Genomic DNA, 24853 nt, shown 5'->3' on the forward strand with positions numbered 1-24853 from the left:
CTACAGGGCACTACGGGGTGTGGAGGGTAAAGCCTTGGGCTCCCTCAGGAGCTGCACCACTCCCAGGGAGGAGGGAGGAACACCAAGTACAATGGCAGCAGGGGCAAGGTTAGGCAGCAAGGTTAGGGAAACTGCTTCAACAAAGGTGAGAAACACAAATTAAATTAATGCTAAAACACAGCAAGAAAGAAAACAAAACACAAACATACTCTAGAACATGTGCTGTTCTTTTGGGCTTTTTTTATTTGTTTGATTTGATTTTGTTTTCTGGGGAGATGGGAGGAGAATAGCAAACAGGGCTGTAATTTGCCCAATCAGAGTTTTGGTTTTTTTAATTTTTTTTTTAAATATTTTTTTTTTTTTTTTTCTGCCTGCAATAGAAAAGGCAGATTCCTTAATGGCCAAAATGAAAATGCCAATGTGATGGCAGTGCACAGTTCCCACTCTATGGGTTGGACTACACATTTTTATCTTGGCAAGAAATGTTGATGCAGCTCAGAAGCAACAGTCCCAGAGTATATTTAGCTGCTAAAGCTGTGGCACACAAATGTCACATTCCCATGAGTCAACCCTTCTAAAGAGCCCTGTCTTCACACCCCCACAGATATTCCCCAAGATGCCTGCACTGAATTAAGAGTGAAGCATATGGATGGATGTGACATCATCAAAGCAACCGTGTTACAGTAAAGAGAACAGCAAGTGGATTCTATACAATTAGTACAATCAGTAAGGAGCCATTTGTGAGCACAGAAAAAGAAAGAAAGCACTGCTCAAAGGAATAGACACAATCAATGAAGAAAAACACAAAGCACCTTGCAAAACAAGAAGAAAATATTTAAAAAATAAAATTTTCTTTGTGAATGTGTGAAAGCAAAAGAAATCACAGCAAAAGTGGAAACAAAAATCTTAATAAAAGGATTGTAAGGGTAACATTTCTTGATTTAATTTTGTGTAAGAACTCTTTCCTTTGCCCTTTTGCAACAACAACTGAAGAGAGTTTTGGAGCCAACTGGCTCTGACTGGGCAAGGCAAGGAGTAACAACACACGAGTGGATGGTAATGGCAAACAACCATGCAGTCACCTCTGCCACCATTGTTTTGATGGGTGTAGACTGCTTCCAGCTTTGCCAATATTCATAATTAGGCACCAAAGGGTGCACAATATTTAAATGACCCTGGGAAGTGCTTATAAGGCTCTTTGGTAACCATCACTCCCTGAGGAGGGAAGTATTGAATGTAAGCCACTTCATCAGTCAGGTAATTGAAGCGAAAATGGTTAGAATCCAACAGCTATACATGTATTCATATTTTCACTGCATGCTCTTCTGAAAGCTGCTAGTGGCATGCAAGATGCTTTTAAGAGCTAGTTTTCCATCTATTAAGCATTGCTTTTCAGAAGACTTGTGAAGCAGGGACCCACACATAACAAACAGTTGTATGCACATCTCTGCATTCCTCTGGGTACAGGAAGGGGCAGATCTTCCACTTCTTGTGGTTTCTGATCCTCCCTCCCTCCCTCCCTCCCTCCCTCCCTTCCTTCCTTCCTTCCTTCCTTCCTTCCTTCCTTCCTTCCTTCCTTCCTTCCTTCCTTCCTTCCTTCCTTCCTTCCTTCCAGGATGGACAAGAGAAAGATACCACTTATTTTCAGAACTGGGAACATTGGATTTTCTAAGAAATGTCCTCTTGCCTCAAGTATTTTGTTATAACAGGTGTTACCAACAGATTGGACAAAGAAAGAAAAGATCCCCATTTTTTGGCTGTCAGCATTATCATTGACACTGCTGAGAGGAAAGGAGTGCTAGGTAATCACATGCCATCTTAAGGAGGGCATGCAGGTTTACCTGCTATGTAAGTGATGCCCCTTTTTTCAATTGTCTTTCTAAAATTGAAGAGCAAGGGGTGAAGAATTAAAAAATGAAGATGATATCTCAAACACAGCTTAAACTGAAATTAGGAGTATGAGGTTTCATCTTCAGTTCTGTCACTCCCTTGCACCTGAAATTATGGTTTTGAGTTTGAGTATTGCAGCCACATGAAATTCTTCTTCTGCCAAGGCTCAGCAGCCCCAGGGTTGCAGGGTGCAAAGAGGCTTTATTCCTAACACACAGACTGATCAGGTTTTAGAAATTCACTTTTTTGGTTCAGATTTTGCAGTTACTCTCCCAGAATGTCTCCAGGTTAAGCTCTACAAAGTAATTGTTCAAATAGAGGTACTTTTTCCCTTTTTCTCTAGGAAGAGCTAATTAACTGGGAGGTGGGGGACAAGTTTACATCCTCTGCCTGTGGAAATTTAAATATTTGTATTCAATTTACTGCAAATAAGCCTAAAAGCCAAGGCTACTACATTAATATTTTCCATGGCATCTCAAGAAATTTTACTGTATCTCCTGCCTAATTTGACCAACCTCCTCAACTGGAGAAGTGCTTCAGGCTTTGTCTCTGCTGGGACAGCCAGGTGATGCCCATTGCCTTTATGGTAAGGAACTGTGAAGGCCCTTTGAGCTCAGTCCTGGGAGTTCATTGAGAAAGGCTGGGTATCCCTGGACTATGGAAAGCATCCTGTATCTGGGGCTGTTATAAATAACAGGCACTGAGGTCACAGTCTGGGTCCAGACCACCAGCAGCCCTTCATGTAGCTCTGCTGAAGACTGATCTGTAATGTTAATGTGCTCATCACTCATTGCTGAAAGCCCTCACAACTAATTCAGAGAATTCAAGATTCAGTGAGTCAGATGGAGGGGAAAGAATAGGGGAAACTAGTAACCTCCTAGTTTGGGCAGACAATGCAAAGCATCGGGTCTGGCATGCCAGTAGATTCTCTAGGAACAGCTGATGCTTTTGTCTAATGAGCTTTTCATATTAAATGCATGAACAACAGAGACTAGAATCCACATTTCAATTAATATTTTAAGTGTTTTATATCAAGTATTCATAGAAGAAAGAACTGAATTCATGTGCTACTGCCCCTGGTGAGTGCCCTAACCACTCAGCAAGTGAGTTTTCTCATACTCATCTTCCTTCTGACACACTGAGTACTTAATTAGTCCACAAAGAGAAAAACATCTTCAACAGAACAGAGACTGAAAGAAGAGATCTAAGAACACCCTGGAGAAGAATAATAAGGATTCAGATCTCTCTAAGCAGTGGAGCTATTTGAACCTAACTTCCCTGTTTAAAAGGAACCGTTTTAAAGTCTCTGAGATACAGATTAAAAGGAGCTGAAGGAATGATGAGGGTCAAGATGCAATGAGGGGCACCACCATCTCTACACACGAGAAAAGGTTCTTCTTCTCTATGTTCAAGCAGCAAATTTTGGCAAATCTCTGCCTAATTCTCTATATGTATGGCAAAGGGAGAGTGGAGGCCAAAGGACAAGATTTGTATTAGGCTCCTGTGCTTCAGCACTGGTCTGAGCACTGTGAAATGACACCTAAATCCCAACCTTTTGGTGTGTGAAAAAGAAAACATAGAACCTCTCCACGAGCAATCATGTGGAGCATGGAGTATGGAGCAACATCTCCATACACATCATTTAGTGTACACTAATGACCACACTCAAAAAGGTTTTTTTGCTCAGGTCTCACTGAAGACAGTGGGACTGATGCCCAGTGATTAAGAGTACTCCCAGTTTTAATTAAATGATCATGTACTGGTGGAGTTCACAGTCCTCAGGCATGTGGGTCAGGCAAAGAATAAAGGCAGGACCCTGCCTCTAAGAAAAGCAAACTTTCAGCTCTTCAAGGAGGTCAGTAGGACACCCTGGGAAACTGCCCTCAAAGACAAGGGAGAAGAACAGAGCTGGCAGATCTTTAAGGATATCTCCTAAGAGGGAAGAGCTAGAGAAATCCAGGTGAAAGAAATTGGACAAGAAAGACGAGAGACTGGATGGCTGTATTGGGACCTGCTAGCTGAACTAAAGGGCAAGAATTAAATGCACAGGTGGTGGAAGAAGGGACAGGTATCATGGAAAGAGTATAGGAACACAGTCTGGTATGGATGGGGTCAGGAAGGTCAAGGTTCAGTTGGAGCTAAACTAGGCAAGGGATGCCAAGAATAACAAGAAGGGCTTCTACAGGTATGTTAGTTAGAAAAGGAAAGTTGAAGAAGGTGCACTACACCTGGTAAGCAAGGCTGGCATGAGGAGAAGGCTGAGGCACCCAACAAAAATTTTGCCTCTGTCTTCTCTTGCAACCTCTCTTCCCACACCTCTTGAGTGTTTGGTCCACAAGATAGGGTCTGGGGGAGCAAAGTCCCTCCAACTCTGAGAGAAAATCAGGTTTGGGACAACTTGAAGAATCTCAAGATACCTAAGTGTATGGGACATTATGAAATATATCCCAGAGTCTCAGGAACTGGCTGATTTAATTACTAAGCCACTATCTATATTTGAAAAATGTGGCTGTCAGATATCTGGAAAAAAGGAAATATTGTATCCATCTTAACAAAGGGTGGAAAGTAGGACCCTAGCTTTTCAGTCCCATTATCTCTGTGCCTGGGAAGATCACGGTTTCTATCACGGTTTCTGTCTTTCTAGAAACTCTGCTAAGGCACATGAAGGACAGGGAGGTGTTCAAGACAACCAGCATGGCTTCATCAAGAGAAAGTGTTGCCTGACCAGCCTGGTGAATTGACTCCACCAATGGACAAGGAAAGAGCTGCAGATGTAATTTATCTGGATTTTGTAAGGCCTTTGACAGGGTCCCCCACAACATCCTTCTCTTTAAATTGGAGAGAGATGGACTTGATGGGTGGACAATTTACTGGATAAGGAATTCACTGGGCAGCCTTATTCAGAGGACAGTGGTCAATGGCTTGAGGTCTGAATGGAGATCAGTGACAAGTGGTTTCCTTCAGGGGCCAAATCAATGACACAGTGGCATTGAGTGAGCTTTCAGCAAGTTTGCAGATGACATCACGCTATGTGGTGTCACTGATGCACCTGAAGGATGGGATGCCATCCAGGGGGACTTGGACAAGATTGAGAAGTAGGCCATGGGAACCCAGAGGTTTAACAAGGCCAAGTGCAAATTACCTGAGTCAGGGCAACTCACAGCCCAGAAAGCCAAATGTATACTGGGCTGCATCCAAAGCAGCATGGCCAGCAGTGGGAGGAAGAGGATTCTGCCCCTCTGCTCATGTGAGACCCCACTTGGAGTGCTGTATCCAGCTCTGGAGTTCCCAGCAGAGGAGGGACACGGGCCACAAAGATGATCAGAGGGCTGGAGAACCACTCTTATGAAGACAGGCTGAGAGAGATGGGGCTGCTCAGGATGAGGAAGAGAATGTTCTGGGAAGATGTTACAGCAGCCTTCCAGTACCTAGAGGGGGATATATAAGAGCTGGACAGGGACTTTTTCCAAGGGCATGTAGTGATAGGCCAAGGCAAATGGCTTCAAACTGAAAGGGGGCAGGTTTAAATGAGATAGTAGAAAGAAATTCTTGATTCTGAGGGTGGGTGGAGAAGCACTGCAACAGGATGCCAAGAGAAGCCATTGATGGCCCATTCCTGAAACCGGCCAAGGCCAGGTTGAATGGGGCTTGGAACAAACTGGTCAAGTGGAAGGTGCTCCTTGTCATGGTGGAGGGGCTTGGAACAAGATGATCTTTAAGGTACCTTCCAAATCAAAGCACTTCATGATTCTATTATTCTATGGTTGTTGAGAGATGTAAATAAGGTGAAATTAGCTGAGAATTGTTTTGCTGCCTTGGGAATTCAGAGAAAGGCAGCATAAGAATGCATCCTCAAGAACAATAGGAAGCCATGGATCTTGCTTTGTCAGAGAACAGGGCAGATGAAATTTAAAGAGAGTTAAATCCCTCATTTCCCTCCTTCCCATACACATGCACAAAACTCTCTATAAAGGCATACATTTCTGTTTGTTTTGTGTGGTTTCCTCAGGCAGTGAATTATCTAGGACTGAGTCTAAGATTGGCTGTTTGGTTTCAGACTTTACGATAAGCTTTTAATTATAGCACGGGAGATTCATTACACGTTACTCTGAGCCAGCTGGAAGCAGTTACACTTTAGTCCTCCTCCCCCTCCCTCCTCACCACAGGATGTCATTTCCAAGGCCTTACCCTTCTTGTCTTGATGATTATGGGATGAAACTGCCACATATGGATCTGTATTTTCAGATGAACCAAGCGGATCCTTCCAATCCAGCATGCGTCCCCTAGCATCATAACCCTGTCGAGCGCGAGAGTCAGAGCTGGTGGTGCTTGGGACTAGGGAACTGGAGTGTCCTGTTTACATTATAAATACAGGTAGGGAAGACAAGTCTCATTAGTCACTTACCCCGCTACCTCCCCACGCTCAGGGATGTACGCACGGCTTTGCTTCCGTGACGGGTGAACGTCTTGTCTTAGGCTGAGCAATGCTTCAAAAGTCCTTCAAAGCATGACTCCAAACGAAGAGGGGATTGGAACCTTCCATATCAGGGTGCTAAAAGGTGCTGCCACTGAGCTGGCAGTGCTTCTCAGCAGAGTTAAATGAGTATGAAAGAGGGTAAGCACACTTCATCTGAGTCAAGCACCCTTTGTCTGGACTCAGTACACGTGGCCGACTGAAACTGAAGTGTCAGCCCATGCTGTCTGATACCAGCTCAGTCAAAAAGCAAATAAAAAATCAATTTAACACACAACAATGCCCAAAATGGCTGAAACTGGATGGGAATGCCAGAAGAGCTACAAAATGGTGACACCATGGGCACTCTACCTCATGGCACTAGGGGAATGAGGGACTGCCTAACACCCACGTGCTCACACTGTGGCATTCCTCTCCAGGTGGGAAATGTCCCGGGCCTGCTGCTCACACCTGCTTGCACCATCACTACTGGTCCTGTCTGAGCTGATGGCCCAAAATGGCTCTGAGACAAGCACAAGACCAAACACCATTTCTGCTCAGAGTGACAGTGCCTCGCCGCGTGGATCTGCCCAAGAACTGTGACGCCAGCAGCAGCTGAGACCAGGGTCTCACACGCCTGTTTTCCATCCCAAACGCTCTAGACATGGTTACTGCTGCCCTGAACAAGACTGACCTGCTTTATACACCCCAACAAACAGCACATTCACAGAACTTGCCCCCCTGGAAATACAGCACCATTTGAAAGGTGGTTTGGACGGACAGCGGCGTGTTTGCAGACTCATACACTCTTTGCAGCTGGATCTGAAAAGCACATCAGCACCTAAAATGCTTGAGATGCATGCAGCCTACTGTCTCTGAAAGACAGCTCCCACATGGACTTTCCAGTGAATCATCTGCTTTGGGGAGAGGGCACCAAATACCATCCACATCACAGCATTTTGACCTCCAAACCATTCTGGAAGTTTCCTTTTGGCACATGTGAAAAAGCGATATATTTTCATCAGGATTCAAGGAGTTCTGGGCCTCCTTAATTTGATGTGGAATAACTATACTCCCTTACCTACTTCTCTTCAAGGGCCCAGTAAAAAAGTATTTTTGACACATGCTCAAACACAAACTAACAGAACTGGATTATTCACAGACAGAATGGCATATAACATTTTTTGTCAGATAACACTAGACAGACTGACAGCAGCCCTCCTTTCTCCCATCTCCTTCTGAACAGCCCACCAAATTAATTTTCCTTCCTTAGATGAATCTCAGTTGGAGAGGAGTTCAATCACCAGGCTACAGGCTGCCCTAGCAGGGACCCTCTCCCTGCTCCTTTCCTTGATCTTGCTTCACTGCTCAGAAAAATAATTTGAGATTCACTGGGGCAGAGACAGATCAACACACGGAGCTAAAATTTAAGCCTCACAGAGAAGACACAGAGCTGGACAGACAGAGCTTGTGCTTCTGGAGTTTATTTTAAACAGCTCCTGGATAAGCACAAAGCTTTGGAAAGCTGCATCTCAAAAATGCTGTTTTAAATGGCATCTAAAGCCATACAGCCCCAGCTCTCAGAAATCCAGAGAGAGATGAACCTAGATGAACTCAATTCTACTCCAGCAATCAAAAATCTAAGTGTTAGCTGCCAGTGTCCCCAAGTTTTTGATGCACCCACATGCTTCTTTTTACCCAGCCCTTTCACCAGCTTCATGGTGTTGATCTACTGATGAAGACAGCAAAATGATGCAGCTTCTATTAAGATGCTGTTATGATTTAAAGAAGTCCTACTGAATATTAACTTTAGAGTAAAAAAACTCTGTGCTCCTCTGTAAGTTTTCAAATAGTACTTTTGATTTACTGAATCAAATTATATGTGGGAGCACTTTGGACTGTGTTTTGCATAGGACGTGGCCACAATGAACTCCATTAACTTGTATGCTTAGAAAAGAAAATTGTTTAAATTTACAGTGTTCTCACCATGAAGCCAACCTTCAACTACAGCTAATTGTTAAAACAATTTAGCTCTAGATGTCAGTCTGAAGGTTTTATACTGACAAGGGCAGTGGATTTTTTTTTTCCCTCTCACAGTAGAAAGTGTGTTTTGTCCCAGCCATCTTTCCTTAAAACAGCAAATTTAATGCTCAGTTTTGTTAAGACAAAGTTTTGAATGTCGCCCAAATAGAAAAGAGAAGCCAAATATTATCCTCTTTTAGAAGATAAGCCACATCATGGCTGGGAACTTTGGTGACACACAGATAGAGGACTCCACCTGAAATCCAATCCAAACGTGCTGCCTGCTCCACAGCAGTGCTGCAGCAGGACTGTTGTGTCCAAAGGGACAGGTAGAGGTCCCCCAGCTGCAAACACATGCCCTCTTGAAGCAAGATTGTGCTGGGTGCTGAAAGACTTCACTCCAACACTATTTTATACTTGTCAACTCCTGTGGTCATCCCCAAGAAACAAGACAAATAACAGGGCAGAGAACAGGCTAGAGAACAGAAATTATGGAATTTTCGTGTTTTCTTTTCCCTAAGGATTAAACCGCAGTGCAAGCATTCATGGGGTTCCAGTCTTCATGTTTATAGCCCACTCAGCAGCAACAGTAATGTGTACAATATTTGGTCAGCTTACACATAGTGCTGCACTCAACATAAGACAGCAATTAGTCATTGCTTGATAAGGAGGTAAAAGAGAAGAAAATCTTGCCAAGTAGCAATCATATTTTATGCCTGTGTCTGATATGCATTTATGTGCCCATATCTCCTTCAAGACACTTGCACTTTTAAGTGTGCTTTAAGAAAAGGTTTTCTAAGGAAAACCTATAAGTATGGTTAAAGAAAAACATTTCATAATACAGAAATCCAGAGGAAGTATATGCCTAAGGGACACATTTTCTGGGGAAAAAAAAAATAAATTTCTTGAACCATATGTTGCCAATACGCAAAGAACTTCCTGGTAATGGAAAACTAAGGCTTTGTAAAGATATTAATGTGTACCAGATGGCCACTAGGTAGAGAGAGGTTCCACACAAAAAGGAATCAGTATATTCTCTCTGTTACTAAAGTATTAGTCTAGTACACACTGAGATGTAAGCTTGCACAGCTAATCAAGACAAACTTTCTTCCATTTGATTTTGAGGAAGCAGGGCAGGCTCAGATTAAACCTTAATCGCCTATCCCAGCTGTGTCAGAGCTGTGTTTTGCAAACAGTTACTACCAGGCAGTGATACTGCTCCTGTAAGCAGAATCACAGTGTCCTGTAAGTGCATGAGCTACTTAAGTTTCTCTCATAAACAGAGAAAAAACTGAAGTGGCAGGTAACCCAGTCCTGGCCCTCTCACACACAGCCATTATCAAGCCTTTACAATGCAGTATGTAGTTTGTAACATTTAGTGGGCCTTTTTTCCCCATTACACCATTTTTTACCACTCTGACTAGCAAATAAACTTTGTTGAAATTTAATGAGGCTTTAGCACATCTGAGATGTGGCCAATACCTCTGTGTTAATAATAGTTAATACAGAAACATCTAGAAAACCAATTCTGCCTTTGTTTTAAAACAAAGCATCTGAATAGCCACACACATAGTGCTTTTCAAATGTCTTTGTTTAAAGAAAACATGTAAAAATCAAATAGACACTTTAAAAAAATCTGGTTTAGGTGCTTCCATTATTTGCAAAAACTTTTCGTTTGGAGTGCTGTAATCAAGTAACAGAGGCAGAGTAAAAGCACTTAGTGTCTACAAGCACAGATAATGATTCATAAAGGCTGCACTTCTGTAACTATAGCTTGTTCTGAAGTGCACTCCTGAAACGTAAAGAGTTTTTTTTTTCCAGGTTTAAAACAAAGACAGATTCAATACTATCAGTATTTGATAGCTGGTCTAATATGCACAAGTCATTAGAATCTCAGAGGTTAAAACATCTGCACGCTATCCTATTAACAGCTATAGCAACCTAATTAGACAATTAGAGGGAAAGTTAAATCAATACTATAGAGGGAGAAAGGACTATGGCTAGGGGATAATATAAGGGCCCAATTCACTAAGAATTGATGTTTCCAAAGGTAATTTAAGCTGCTCAGACTTTCGCAGACTGATCTAGCCTAATCTCCTTGTTTAAATATGTGACTCCTGCATAATTTCTCTCTGACTTGCTGCATCCAGACCTTCAGTCTGCCATCCTCTCCTTGAGTGCCACTTGAGTCACCTGCGTGGACTTTGCACTTTGCTTGTTTGCAACTGGCCATGTGAGACTGCCTTAGGAAGAGTGCCCGTGTGCCAAACTCAGGAGGAGGCTGGTGCCAAGAATACAAAGATTAAGGGCTTGGTTCTCCTTTCGTTCACAATGCTACAGATTGGCAGTAAGTCTGTTGAGGGAGGATGATTTGTAATGGCATAAAGGAAGAGAATCAGGCCTTATGACTTCTTTGGGTATATTTAGCCCACTGAGCATTCACTTGGTTGGCATTCTGATACCAGTGTTCTGAGGCTTAATCTATTACGATGTACCATTTACCTTTGCATTAAAATGTTCTCAGTAAGTCATAAACTTTTTTTTTTTTTTTTTTTTTTTTTAAGATACAAAATTACTCAGACCATTCACTACAGTTGGCAAACATGAACATGTTTACTGAGACTGGTTTATTACCTCATCCTAGAATTTTTGCACCCCTGATGTGGAAGATCAATAGAGGTGACTAGCGGTAGGTGAAAAGAAAGCCCAAAATACCAGAAATATCAGAATAGGTATTTTAACTAAACCAATGCAAGGAGGAGCTAACTTGCATGGAGACCACATTATCAGGATGTACCTGAAAGGGGTCAATGAAATAAGGTGTAAAAGACAGGACATGAAAGGGAACCCATGTTAATGCTGGGTCAGTGCATTTGCATTGCACCTGTCTGTAAGGTCCTACTTTAAAAGTCAGGTTCAGTTATGGAGTCTGTCTTTGAGCTTGGCATGCCTGGACAGTAAAATGTACTCTCTTTTGTTAACCGTACTCTCTTGGACTTCAGCTTTTTTCATTCTGCTGCTCACTTGAAACACATTTCTGCTTTCTTGGTTGGATTAAAATATCAGTTTTTACTAAAGTTGGCTGGCAAGATCCAGAACCACAGTTCCACAGCTATCATTCTGCAAACTATGGAATTCATTTAGAAGCAGGAAATCTAGAACATTTCTGGCAAATCATTACTATGCCCAAGGCCCCTCTCTCAATCTCTATATTCAGAATGGATTTTAATATTACTCTTTAATTACTGCTCTGTGCATTAGAAAAACAACAATTTCACAATAAAAGAAAGCATAAACTGTATAGGCAGATGAAACTGTGAGTCTTCCATGTATTAGAAAGTCTCAACTTGCCTTTGATTTTGTACATTCCCTTCACTGGTTTTCATTACCATACTTTCAAATAAGTTTCACCTGCACATTTTTCATTTCCTGGTAATAAACAGTAGGGGGAATTTGATTTTATTTTTACAAATGTTGAACAGCATAACTGTGCCTCCAGTTATTTATATTCTGCTGTACTGAGCTGTCATTGGTTCAGTTTTATACCTACATGCTCTGCAGGCACAAGATGAAAGGAGCAATTAAAAGTTCATCACAACTTCCCATTAACACACCTCTTGCTGTGTTCAGCCAAACGTTGGGTGAATTTGATCTAGCCCTAATGAACTGCTGGTCTCACACAGCCTGAAAGCAACTTCACAAGGAAGCTCCCACCCCACATGGAATTCTGCCATTGACTTCACTGGCAGCAATACCACACATCCTCTCAGGCTTGTGAGTACTTGTCTTTGTTCAGGATGTCTATAAGAAAAGCTATTGCAATATATGTCTAGGTTTGAATTTAAAGTGATTATTTATTCTGCAGTGACTCCTCATGAAGACATTTATTTCTCACTCCAAGAACCAGCATAATCTACTCCCAAATATGAAGAACAAAGTGGCAGAAAGCACTATGAGCCCAGATTAACAGCTGCCTCATGGGAACCTGCTACTCTAGGCTTGCAGAAATTATCCTCTTCAGTTCAGGTCATTTAATTTGCTATGTAAATTTGAATAGACAACATAAATGACTCATCCTAGGAGTGACAAGAACCAGGCTCAATCCAGGCTCAAACCACATGGATAAAAGGCTAATTTTCCTTATGAGAGATGTTTCTGTAACCCAGGGATAGTTCTGCTTTCCCTAAGGTACCTCTGACTGGCTGATGTAGCAGTAATGACACCAGCCTGGACAGCTCATGAGTGGGATGTGAGCTACTCTCCTGTTTGTCCTGGTGAACAGATAAGATGCATCGCTGTACCCAAGTGTTTCTTTGAGTGTTCAAGTGAATCATGCTCTTAATCATGTCTGCTGGCATGCCATTGAAATAGGCCATATCTGACTTTAATGCAACGGAGACAGTTTTGAGGTAAGACAAGAAAAGAGGGATTGAAAATCAAAAGGTATGACTTAATCCTGGTTGTGATTAGTGAATCGGGCCCTCGAAACCAAGACAAGACAAGTAAAATAGGGTAAAAACTATTTAAGTAGAGGAACTATTAGCTAACACAAGGATTTGGGGAGAATTTTTATAAAGAACTTGTATAAACTGACCATACACTGTGTAGTAAGACATTTCATGATCAGGGGAAGCAGTTGAAATGTCTATGAACAAAAATAAATTGGGAAGAAACATTAAATATAACAAAAGTACGAAAATACTTAAAAGTTTAGTTAAAAGTGATCCCTCCAAAAGGATTTGCTGTCAATAAATATTGAAACTAAGAACTTCCTTACCATTCAGGGCTACGAAGGAATCTGAAAGACAAATAACAGGGGAAAAATCATTATTTCTATCTTGTTTTTTCTTATAAGTAAGTTTGCTGCTAATAACCATTAATGTTTCAGCTGATATTTATAAGCATATGATTTGTACACGAAGGACCCAGGCAAAACTAATATTCAGACACACCCAGAAACAATGTCTGGCTTTGAAAGTGTTCATGACCAGCTGTGTACAGGAGGTAGAGAAGCGGGAAGGCCTCTGTCCTCCCTGCTTTCCTTGCAAATCCTAGTCAAAGGCAAGACATTGCAGGGGATGCAGCCAGCAGTGTGAGTCAATGAGGACAAAACTCAGGTGACCCACGATCACATGAAGCAATAAAATCAGCTGCGTTAGCAGGGAATGAAATCTACCCCTGTGCAGTGTCAAGGTTCAATGCATCATTCAGGGCTAAAGAGGGATTTAAGCAGGGCATGGGCTTTGTTGCTCTCTGCACAGAAGCAGATCTCTCTCTATGAGCACAATGTGCTCTTCCTGAATAGTTTCCTACCATCCTTTTATATGTAACTGACACCAGGTACATTGCACTCCTGTCTAACCTATTTGCCCAAGGAGAGCAGAACTGGCTGAAAGGGGCAAAGATACACCAGCTGGGAACTGGCCTGATTTTGGTGCTAACCCATTTTATGGGGAACAGAGGGGAGGCCTATGTGTACTCCTTCAAAAATCTTTGCAACAGTCTATATTACTGTATCATAGGACAGAGGCTGAAATCCTTGTACTCCTTCAAGCACAGTGATCAGAGCAATGTCCATAATTAATGGCTCTTGAATAAGGATGCACAAGGCATGAGAAGGCTCTAGCTTTCTCCACAGCACCTGGCCCACACTATGTCCTGTGGCACAGTCTAGCCCTTGTTATTTTCTGTACTGCAGAAGTAAGGACTCTCTCATTGTACTTTGATTCCTCAGCTTCATCAGTTTTGTTGCATCAGTGCAAATTACACTGAAAGGAATGCGAGTCTTGATTTCATGAGGTTTATAAATAATGTTTGGAGCTCAGAATCAAACCAACCTCGGTGAAAACATTTCGAACAAGAGTTTTCCTGAACACAGATGTTGGTATTTCTGCAGGCTCAGAAATCAGCATGCAGGGTTTCTTTGCATGCAGTGCAAGCTATGCACTTTTAAGCATTTCAGTGCAAAACTGTAAATGTTTAAAGACCATGTTTAAGCTTCCAGCTCATGCTGTCAGTACTTAAGGTTCACCACTGAAATTTCTTAGGCAGTGCCAATAGTACCTAACCCTTAATACCATGAGGTTGTCCAGACTGTATGTAAAATTCTCTAAGATTCACAAATTAAGTAGTTGTCATTTCTTGGTCCGGATCCAGAACTGAAGATATATTTCACTGTCTCACTGTGCTGCACGGGAATGTAGTCCAAGTCACAGACTACACTAAAAAACTAAGCCTCTTCTGTACATTTACATAAATAAGCCCACCACCAGGGCTAAAAAAGACAATGACTCCAATTCATTATGCCCTTGCTGTAATCAATATCCTCCAGAGCTGAGCTTTTCTCATTATGCAACCACTCTGACGTCCAGTGTTCCTATAAATCACATGAACTGGGCTATTTTCCTCAAACACATTTAAACAACAGTTCTTCTTCTTGAACCTGCACCATTAGCTACATTGCTGTCCCTGTTGTGGCTTATGTAGCTACGAAAGAATGTCTGACAGGTAATGGTGATTTGAGGCATTCAGAAGGATACTGTGACACATGGTAAATAGAGGTAAAAGCTTGCTTACTTTGGCAGTCACCCAGGCCATCTGTATTGCCACGTTCTATGTCCTGTTCAAATACCAGTCTAAATAATAGAAAGAAACAAAACAGTATGAATAACAACAGTCATGGGCATAACCAGAAAGAAATTATCACATGTTCAATTGAAATAAATCCCTGCAGCGAAATTGGCTATTTCTTTGGAAATTCCACACAAAGGCTGAAAAACCACAACATTTGAGCTATTCATCAATGCTTAATGATTTCTTGGCTTTCGATGATACTTTGTCTTTATATTATTACTTTTTAACAATCCACTGCATGCCTTGTTACCCAGGGAAGAAAAGACCTGCATTTTTTAAACTGTTAAATACATGATGTTATCAGAAGCAACTGTAACCCTACCTTAACCTGTGCACAGAGTAGATCGGGAGCACTGGCACTTTGGTGTGAGAAGGAGGCCAACCCATTAGGCAGGTACTGTGCTTGAGGAAGAAACCTGCATTTCAGCAATCACTTAGGTACAGCACTGGATGAAGCTGCAAGGCACAAGGTCCATCCCACCAAAGGTGTTCCCTTCAGCTCAGGGGGCTCTACTGGCAAACACTCACATGCTTTTCTAGCTGACGTGCTCAGCTCATGCTCCCAACCTCTCTCTGTGATTTTTGGATAACTATTGAAGCTGTTCTTCCAACTTCCTGTGTGGTCAAAGGTGGATGTCAAAAACCTTGGAAAACTTCCAAATACAAGCCCTTGTCTATATTAGGATCCTGCCCTTGAGGCATAATTACCCTTGCAGGCAACTCACTCTAACTCTGTGTTCTTAGAACACCTGCTCCACTGTCACCTACTCCAGGAGGGCACCTAACATCTCTGCCTCCTGTTGGCTAGCTTAGAACTTCACCAGATACCTTCACAGCTGATCTGGACCCCCTTCCTAAGCACTGGACAGAACAAGAGCTGCCTTGCTCACTTTTGGACTTCATCACTGCAAGCTGCACAGCGGAACGGTAGATGAAAGTGGGAGCTGCTTTTAAAAGTGAAGCACAAAAATTCCCTACAACTTCAATGGAAGTAGAAGAAGTCTCAAGCACTTTTGGAGTGATGAAGAACCTGATATGGACACAGGTACATTTTAACATTATCCTGCCAAATGTCAAATCAGAAGCAGCCTACACTTTTGTAGTCAAGCATACTCAGACACATACAGCTACAGCAACCCCAGCAGATGGGGGAAATCAGCAAATTAAGAACAAGACAAGAGCACAGGGATTGTAACTCATCCATTATGTACTGAGGACCTGTAGACAAGCAGGGTTAAGTGGCTTCAGAGGTAGGGCTGTCAAGGCTCTGTGATGTCTGTGCTACATTTCCACCAGTACCATGAGGGAGGATAGCTGTGTAGCTCACAGTGGGCAGTGGTGTGGTGTGTCAGAAGAAAGTGGCCAAGAAATGCGAGCTCTGAAGTGGGCTTGCTCCCTGTAACCTTCACAGGCTTTCATTATCATAAAATAATTAAATTCTACTGTTAAGCAAGGGGAGATCCAGCACTTCTCTAAATCTGTTTTAAGCCCTTACTGTGCTCTGTTATTCCTCTTAGTAATGCACAGCAAATTAGAAGGACTGGTTTTGTTTTCAGTGGACAAATTACTTGAGTAATTTAATTTGGATTCTATTGCCTCTTTAATCAGCTGTGATGGTTCCAGTGTAGGCTGGTCCAGACATATCCATCCAATTCACTCCTTTCAATAATACGTGGACCTTAATACAGCTCTTTCATTTTCTTCTTCCTCCTCTTTCAGCAGTTACCAATCAGCTGACTGCTCACGTCAAAAAAATTTGTGAGACACTTCGGAGGTGAATGCAAATAAGGTAGGAACAAACACTTCCCACATTTTTCCCTCTCTAAAAGCCTCGTGTTCCAAATAGCTCAGCCCAAGACTGGCTGGCACCAGCGCCAGAGCTCGGGGCCCGTCCAGGCAGAGCCCTTACTCACTTGGAGCCAAGGACCAGCTGCGCGCACGCCCCGCTCTCCTTCGCCCATCCGCAGTAGGGGTCCCTGGACGCTATGCAGGCCCTTGGGAGAGAAGAGCACAAGGTGGCATTCGTGAGAGCTCCAGCCTGCCCGCTCCCCGGCCCCCGCTGCCCCAGCCACACGTACTTTTTGCACTTGCCGTGGCGCTCGCAGCGCCCCAGGGGCACCTTGATGACGCAGGTGGAGAAGGCGACGTACAGGGCGCTGCTGGGCTTGTCCAGCTGCATGCCCATGATCCGCTTGTCCTCCGTGCCCTCGTAGCTGCACCTGGATAAAAGCGAAACCTGGTTACAAGTGCGCTCTGCTGGGAAGCCAGGGAAAACCTTAATTAACCCCCAGGCTGGAAAAAAAAAAAAAAATCACAAAAAACTTCCGTCAAAAAATCTGTTAGAAAGGTAGAATTGAGCAAGTCAAGGAAAAAGAACGCACAATGGCCACTAAAAATACTGATAGACATATAAACAAGTATTAAAAATGCACGGGATAGTTAAGAATTGGAGAGAGACAGCACACCAGACAAGCTTCTGGTAGCCCTTCATTTTTGTGTTTATTCTTCTCCAGCACTCAAAGTAGCTGAAATTTCTGCACGATTATGGCTCACTTCAAAGCCCCCTTAGGCATATTTGAGGAAGACTGAAATGTGGAAAATTTCCCTTGGAGAGCAGCTTGCTGCTTGTTGAGTTATTTGGAGAGGAATCAGGGTTTTTTATAGGATTAGAAAATTAATCTTCCTTTCCAGAACTTTACTTTTAATTATCCATCAGCTGCTGCATAGGATGGGCTATTTTCTACACATACTGGATAAAAAAAATCTTATTGCAATGAAGAGACTGATAAGCAGACATCCCCTCCCTAAACAATTTAAAATTACTCAAAAAACTTGGCTTCTCTAACCACTTCCGTTTCCATGGGACAAATTATTCCCTGGGAAACCAGAAGTTCAAAGTCACCCATACACGAGTACAAAGAATCAGATACACACTTTTCAGGATTGTAAACATTGATCTCCTCCAGGAAAAGGCTGTCATTTAGGAAACCAGTGTTTCCTGTCCGTGCCAAGAACTTCAGGATGATTCCCTTCTCTGACCCCAAGAAAACCACGGTGTAGTTCTGATATGGCCCAGCAGCTGAGTCAACAGCAATTTTGGTCAGGCGATACCTAAAATAACAGAGCATTTTCACAGATACATCACAGAGATAATCACAGAACTGTCACTTATTTAATCACTTTCTTCATGTCAGATAAGTGTACAGTACACTTCTAGTAACCATAAAACACATTTAAGCACTTTTCCTACCTGACTGTGAATCAACAGAGATTGTACCAATTTGTAGCCAGCCCAATTTGGCTCCCCAGATGCTGGGGAGTTTTCACATGTTTGCATGCCCACACATCCAAAAGCCAGCAGAAGTGTCCAGAAGTTCAGAAAGCTAAAGGGGTCCTAGGAATCTGAGGGCATTTAGGAATTACCCTTCTAAAAGCCTTGTGATTTCTTCAGACAGGGATAGAGAATCATCACAGTGAACTGCTTTTAAAATTTCAAGCTCTGTCACATTAAAAGCAGCTGAACTAGATTCAACATTTTTTGTCAGGAAAAGCTGTGTCAATGCAATAGTGAGACACTAAACACCATTTTACCTCACTAAAAATAATCACACAACTGCCACAAAGCAAGTCCAATGCTGAGGTGATATCAAATCTTGCGATGACACAATTTATTGAAAACAAATATACTGGTGGTTTGGTACCAGTTAGATGGTCCTGCCTAACAAAGGGAAACATTTGTGGAGCTTGCTGCTCTCATCTTTGGTTGCAGGTACAAAACCTGTCAGAAAAACCTGACAGAAGATACATTACTACAACTAACTCAGACCTTTCCAGAGCTAAATGCCCAACACAATACTCTACCTTTGTTCAGAGGAAGAGAGGAAAATATGGCAAAAGTTAGTCACATTATTCTGTTCACTGCTGGAGGGGAGATAAGTAGTATAATGACCACAGCAGAGAGTGGGAATGTATTTTGATAGGAAGGGGATGGTGTATTTAACACTTGCTGATTTATGAGTCTTTGTTCAAATCTGTTATTATTTTTTCCTTGTTGCCATAGAAAGGATGCAGATTATGCAATTACTCCTGCCTATACACTGCTGCAAGCATTAAAGCTTACCAGTTACCTGACAGACATCTACATATCCTGTGAACATATCCTGGCAGACATGTTTGTATCCTGTGTACATATTCCTGAGCTGTCTGCTGATCCTTGCCTGAGGTTTTTGCAGAGCTGTCCCAAGCACTGACACTTAAGCCAAAAGGTGAGTGAACCTTCCCCGCACAGCATTTCCCACAACATCCGCTTCCAGGACAGCGTGGTTGGAAAAGACTGCGGCCTTTCCTACCTTGAAAGCTGCTCAGGGAGTTCCACAGCATCTGCTAGCTCTGCCACCATTCCTAGCTGGATTCATGCCCAGGACAACAAGGACATTTACGGAGCTGGAGGGTGTTTGAAGCAAGGCTGTTAGCACAGCTTTGCAGCTACAGCGCGGACAGGAGCTCGCTTGGTGCACGTACCTGACCATTGTTCTCAGGAACCAGGGCCGGTTCACGATGGAAGGTACGGCCTCGTCCATCAGTGGATGTGTTTTGATGAAGTTCAGAGTATCATCTGGGAACTCATTAGATGTTACATATTTTTCTAATGATGTAGAGCCAGCACAGCAACCAGGCCTATATAAAACAAGAGAGTAAAGCCAGAAAACTTATTTGACATCGAGGGCAACCTTCCTTTTGTGATGAAGCTCTCACTGAAATCTGAGGTGCTTTGCAGGAGTTTAACTCAGAGGAGCAATAAGAAGTGTGGTGGACTTGTTCAGCCCCTTAAGGGAAGCCTAAAATTCTGCTTTGTCCTCCATTCAATGTGTCATTTATGAGCAAAAAGCCATTTTTTCATCAGAAGTGCTACACACAGGGTTTGTAATTTATCCACTCATATGGAATGTAATCACAGCATGCGTGCATTTGGCTTGATGTTTCTCAATGGCACTGGTGTTTTCTGATCTGTAACTTGCCTAGTTTACTGCTCTTTCCTGGAATAAAAGCAGCCCCTTTAATAAAGAAGGGAGTGTATTTTTGTTTTTCAACAGGTATGAAAGAATGCCACTGTTAATCAAATCTGATAGAAAACAGACTATTGAAGAAGACAAATTAAATAACACCCATGTAAACATTGGTTTTTACTCTTAGTTCAATTTGGATGAAATTATTTAAGAATGGTAGCTCATTGAGAACTTTCACTGAAAAGTTATCTGTCACTTCTTTAACCACTTAAATGCAAATCTGCTCATGCTATTTCTAAAATCTACCTGCTCCTAAGAGGTAGTGCAATCTTCTTGCCTGGACATGCCGTCTCTCAAAGAAGGAAAAATGTTTTGCTTGTTAATATTGTGTAAGTAATTTTCTTCAATAAAAGGCCAATTTGATCCCATTTTCTAGAGCACTATGATTCTTCAAACCTTTGAGCCAGTAGTGTGAGATGGGAAGATGAAAGATGGACCATTCACACATAAACACATTGCATCATCCAAATTTCATCTACTCAGATGTGGGTAAGGACTCTCACACCAAGAGTAATGTCAATTTGAACAAAATACAGGACTGGTCCTATCACTTGTGTTGTTCAGATTTAGATAAATATTCAAACATTAGGTAAATAAATCTTGTGTGGGAAGGCAGCATAGGACTCGAAGGAACTAGCTGTGTCAACAAGTCTGGTCCCACAAGAGCTGAGCAAGGAACGCTACATGCAGACAATGTGTGCTATTGTCTCTTCAAAATAATTTAGCTGTCTTGTAACTGCATGCAGAGCTAGCAACAGGTGGAGAGAAGGAGAAATCAAGGGCAAGGCTGGTTTCCTAGGCCCTTGCAAGGGCATTGACCTGTGAGGCAACAATCCCAGAGAACTCGAGGCAGCAGCCTGCACCTTCTGGCACAGTGGTGTCTACAGCTTCTGTGTATCTAATCTGGAGGCCTATTTACTCCTAAATCCTAATAGCATGACTGGAATAATCCTGTTTTAATCTCAAAACTGGTTTAGTCGAGTCCACATAAATCCGAGCAAACCCTGCTGTCTGGCCAAACGGAAGCGACACCCCTGAAGGGCTCTGGAAGGTTTCTGAGAAATCTTAGATCAATAGGGGCAGTAATGTTTCTGCATCACACTGAGATACCCAGATAAAAATGAACCTTATTTCAAAGGTGACTGTCATGTACTTCAGCCAGAGCTAGAAGTAATGATTATTTTTATTAAGCAGGTTGATTGCCAAATGTTACGTGAAACACTGTTCACACTTCACTTGGCATTATCTCCTTCAGGCTTAGAAAGCACAATATTATCCCAACTTCATCATAACAGTTAGCCTGCTATTGGCTATCCCAAACTCATAATGTGACTTTCTCTTCTTCTTTCCCACTGAAAGTGATTTCTCCTTCTTTTCTTCTTCCCTGCAAATATATCTCAGTAAGGTCCAAACAAGTAACCTTGGAGCCATCATGTAGCCTTGCACTCCCAAGGCAGACCATTGTGTCAACGACTTGTTTCAAACACTACAAAATGGAGAAGAAAATCCTGCAACACTGATAGAAGCTGCATTACTAAGGCTCAGACTGAAAACAGACACAGAATTTACCAGATTTTCCATTCACCTCCAGGCTCTTCTCTTGAGTGACAACTTCAGAATAAAGACAGCACAGAAATACTACAGTTGGCAAATCCAAAACATGATGGGCCAAATTTGGATTAGGCAGAAGCTCAGTGTCCACCATGGAGCTTCATAGACTCATAGAATATCCTGAGCTGGAACTGATCTGCAAGGATCACTGAAATCCAGGCCCCACACAGGACACCCCAAAATGACTCCATGTGCCATGAGAGTGTCTAAAACCTTCTTGAACTTTGTCAGGCTGGTGCTGTGACCACTTCCCTGGGGAGCCTGTTCAGTGCACAGCCACCCTCTGGGTGAAGAACCTTTTCCTAATGCCCAACCTAAACCTCTCCTGACACAGCTTCAGCCCATTCCCTTGGCTCCTGTCACTGGCCACCATAGAGAAGGAATCAGTGCCTGCCTCTCCTCTTCCTCTCATGAGGAAGTTGTGGATTGTGATGTCTCCCCTCAGTCTCCTCCAGGCAAGCCAAGTGGCCTCAGCTGCTCCTCACATGGTTTTCCCTCTAAGCCCTTCACCATCTTTGTAGGGGTCCTTTAGATATTCCCAGCAGGTTTATATTCTTCTTATATTATGGTGTTCAACACTCCACAGAGTACTTCAGATGTTTTTTTCTTTTGAAATTATTTAAGATATCACAAGCAATGTAAAACATGCAATAAAGCGATAAAGCTCAAGCAAGATAAATTAATTTGATTTCTCTATATACATCTCAATATCACAGAGCAAAATGCCATTGGTGTAAAGGAGTTGATAAGTGTCTGTCAACAGCAACTTGTATGAAATGGTACTTGTAAGAAATATGAAGAATGTAGAAGAGGAGATGCACGCAAACATGTGGAAGAGGGGAAAGCAACTCACAGGAGGAATGAGGTAAACTGAATCTCCAGTTTGGTGGAAAGCTCTTTTTTGCTCTCCATAAATCATCCACTGTGGCACTTAAACTGCATGCTAATCATAGAACAGTAAACTGGTGCAGGCTTTGTAAAGAGATATATCCATTACTGAACCAATTTGCAACAACTGAGTAACTCACACCATTCCTAAGTGATTATTCTGACCAAGTGGATCTGATGCTGGCCTGATATATGTTACACAAATCTCATTCAAGTGGAAAAAATCTCAGTTGTGTAGTTTAGATCCAAATTCAGCTCAACTTCTACTTTACTGTTGCAACATGTATAACTTGATCTGCACCCTACAAGGTGGTTCAAATTATCAAAAAGCCTCTGTAGCCTAAAGAACAGAACAATATCACCATACATGAAACATACCTGGGCTTGGGCACTCTTTCATCAGGAACTGGTGTCCATGTGGAGTCTGGAGACTTTTGTTCCTTGAACCTCCCAGTGAATACATTGGCAATGTCAAGCATGTCATAGGCACAGACTGCAGAGCCAGGGATGCTGCAAAGTGACATTTCCCAGAAATTGTTACTCTTTCTGCAGTTATGCACAAAACCTTGAGCGAAAAAGGCTCTTTAGGTATGCTCTCTGGAAGTCCTCCTGTCCCAGGTTACTCATTCCTGAACTCTGAATCTGGTATTAACAGGAAAAGCCAGCCCCATGGAAAATAACAATATCAGTGAACACCAATCAGCTGGCAGCTCCTGCCAAGAGAATTTATTTCCAGGCCTCTACAGAAAGAAGTAATTGCAATAATCTTAAAGAAGAGAAAGAATTGGTGAAACTCTGGCCATCACTGGCAATGTATGAGGAGTAATGGCCAGTCTCATTCAGAACCATTACTTGGAAAAAAGGTCTCCTAAGTCATAACATCTCTCAGTACCAACTCTTGTAGTCCCTGCCATGCCTCAAAAAACAGTTGGTTTTAACCAAACTGGAAGTGTGCTGCAATGTGCCATTTACCTGGCTTTACATGTAATTCGTCCATGCTCCCACAGACTGATATCCACAGAGTGCTCCCAATGAAGGAGTTAACTGTGCTTAGGAGTTTGTTCTACTCAATGAAATGTAAAGAGCTTATAGAAGCAAATTTTATATTATTTTAAGATCACAGCACTGCAAATTTCAGCTTTTTGAACACTTGCATGCAACTGCACAGCAGCATTGTCCAAACATAGCTCTATTCATACCTACATAACTTCTGAAAGACTTACGAGGTTACCATGACCAGTCACTTGGATCCATGAAATATTCATTTATCCCCCCTTTAATTTTTTTTTAAATTTTTTTTTTTTCACATGAACTACTGTATTTGTGACTGACTTCCACCACTTTATTTTATTGGGTAAATAGTATGAACCCAGCTGGCTGAGGCTTTAAATCCTGCTCTTAGCTGGTATGTTATTATACATCAAAGAAAAAATGTAGCAACTATAATACTGTTACAGAGGATTAAGCTAAACTCCTAAAGGTATATAAATTGATAGAAAAACAACCATCAGAATAGTAAAAAATTTCAAAATGCATTTTACTGAAGAAAAACAAGCTGGGAGACAGTACAGCAGTCTTTGATCTCCACAGATTTGTCATTTTAAATGAAAGGAAACTTCAAAGCTCTGTATTAATGTGATACTACACAGCAGGAGTTTTAAATGCCATGTACATGTTGATGCAAGAGATGGTCAGGGCTGTATCTGGCCACATAGATGACCTCATCCTAAAAGACAGCTCAAGACCCACTCCAGCTATAATATTTTGCACGTTGCTGAATTAAGTCCTAAAGGAAAAAAACAACAACCATAAAATCTCGAGGTGTGCCACACACAGCTGGAAGTGCTGGGACCCATGCAGAACCCACAGCTGCACATGGATGGAGGCATTGCTGTGCTGACAGGACTGCAACATCGTGTACTCTGGAGGGTGGCAGATGGCAGGTCTGTAGTATGATGCAGGGGGGTAAGGATGGAGCCCTGGGGGTCACAGCCAAGGGGGTCCAAGCCACCTCTGAACTGCTGGACTACAACCCAACACTGCCTTCTACCAGAGCCACCTCTGATCAGACTGAGGAATCTCTTCACCTCAGTCTAGAAGGAAACTTTGTTCTGAACGCCAAAGGTATTTGCTGCAACTTTTCTTTAGTGGAGGAGAAATGAGCGATGTGTTTATGTCACAAGTAGGTTTCATAGAACTACAGAATCACAGAATATTCTGAACTGGAAGTGACTCACAAGGATCACTGAAGTCCAGCTCCTCCTGCACAGGACACCCCAAAAAAATCACA

At 42.3% G+C, this 24853-nt stretch overlaps 1 protein-coding gene across 4 annotated transcripts in view; it reads right to left on the bottom strand.

The window, feature by feature from the left end:
- The window catches only part of SEMA6A (semaphorin 6A), a 118128-nt gene that overhangs the window by 21844 nt on the left and 71431 nt on the right, over positions 1-24853 (bottom strand). For 2 of the 4 annotated variants that reach the window (XM_056513393.1, XM_056513394.1), the window contains exons 11-18: positions 22942-23073; positions 19520-19675; positions 17933-18109; positions 17077-17217; positions 16912-16992; positions 14942-15000; positions 13143-13163; positions 6079-6243 (exon numbers count right to left, since the gene is read on the bottom strand). In XM_056513393.1, coding sequence (XP_056369368.1) covers positions 6079-6243; positions 13143-13163; positions 14942-15000; positions 16912-16992; positions 17077-17217; positions 17933-18109; positions 19520-19675; positions 22942-23073 — 932 coding nt within the window. The remainder of the gene's footprint in view (positions 1-6078; positions 6244-13142; positions 13164-14941; positions 15001-16911; positions 16993-17076; positions 17218-17932; positions 18110-19519; positions 19676-22941; positions 23074-24853) is intronic. The other 2 variants (XM_056513396.1, XM_056513397.1) reach the window with 1 other exon arrangement.

Source organism: Oenanthe melanoleuca, chromosome Z (assembly GCF_029582105.1).
Source record: "Oenanthe melanoleuca isolate GR-GAL-2019-014 chromosome Z, OMel1.0, whole genome shotgun sequence".
In the NCBI taxonomy this organism is placed as follows: domain Eukaryota; kingdom Metazoa; phylum Chordata; class Aves; order Passeriformes; family Muscicapidae; genus Oenanthe; species Oenanthe melanoleuca.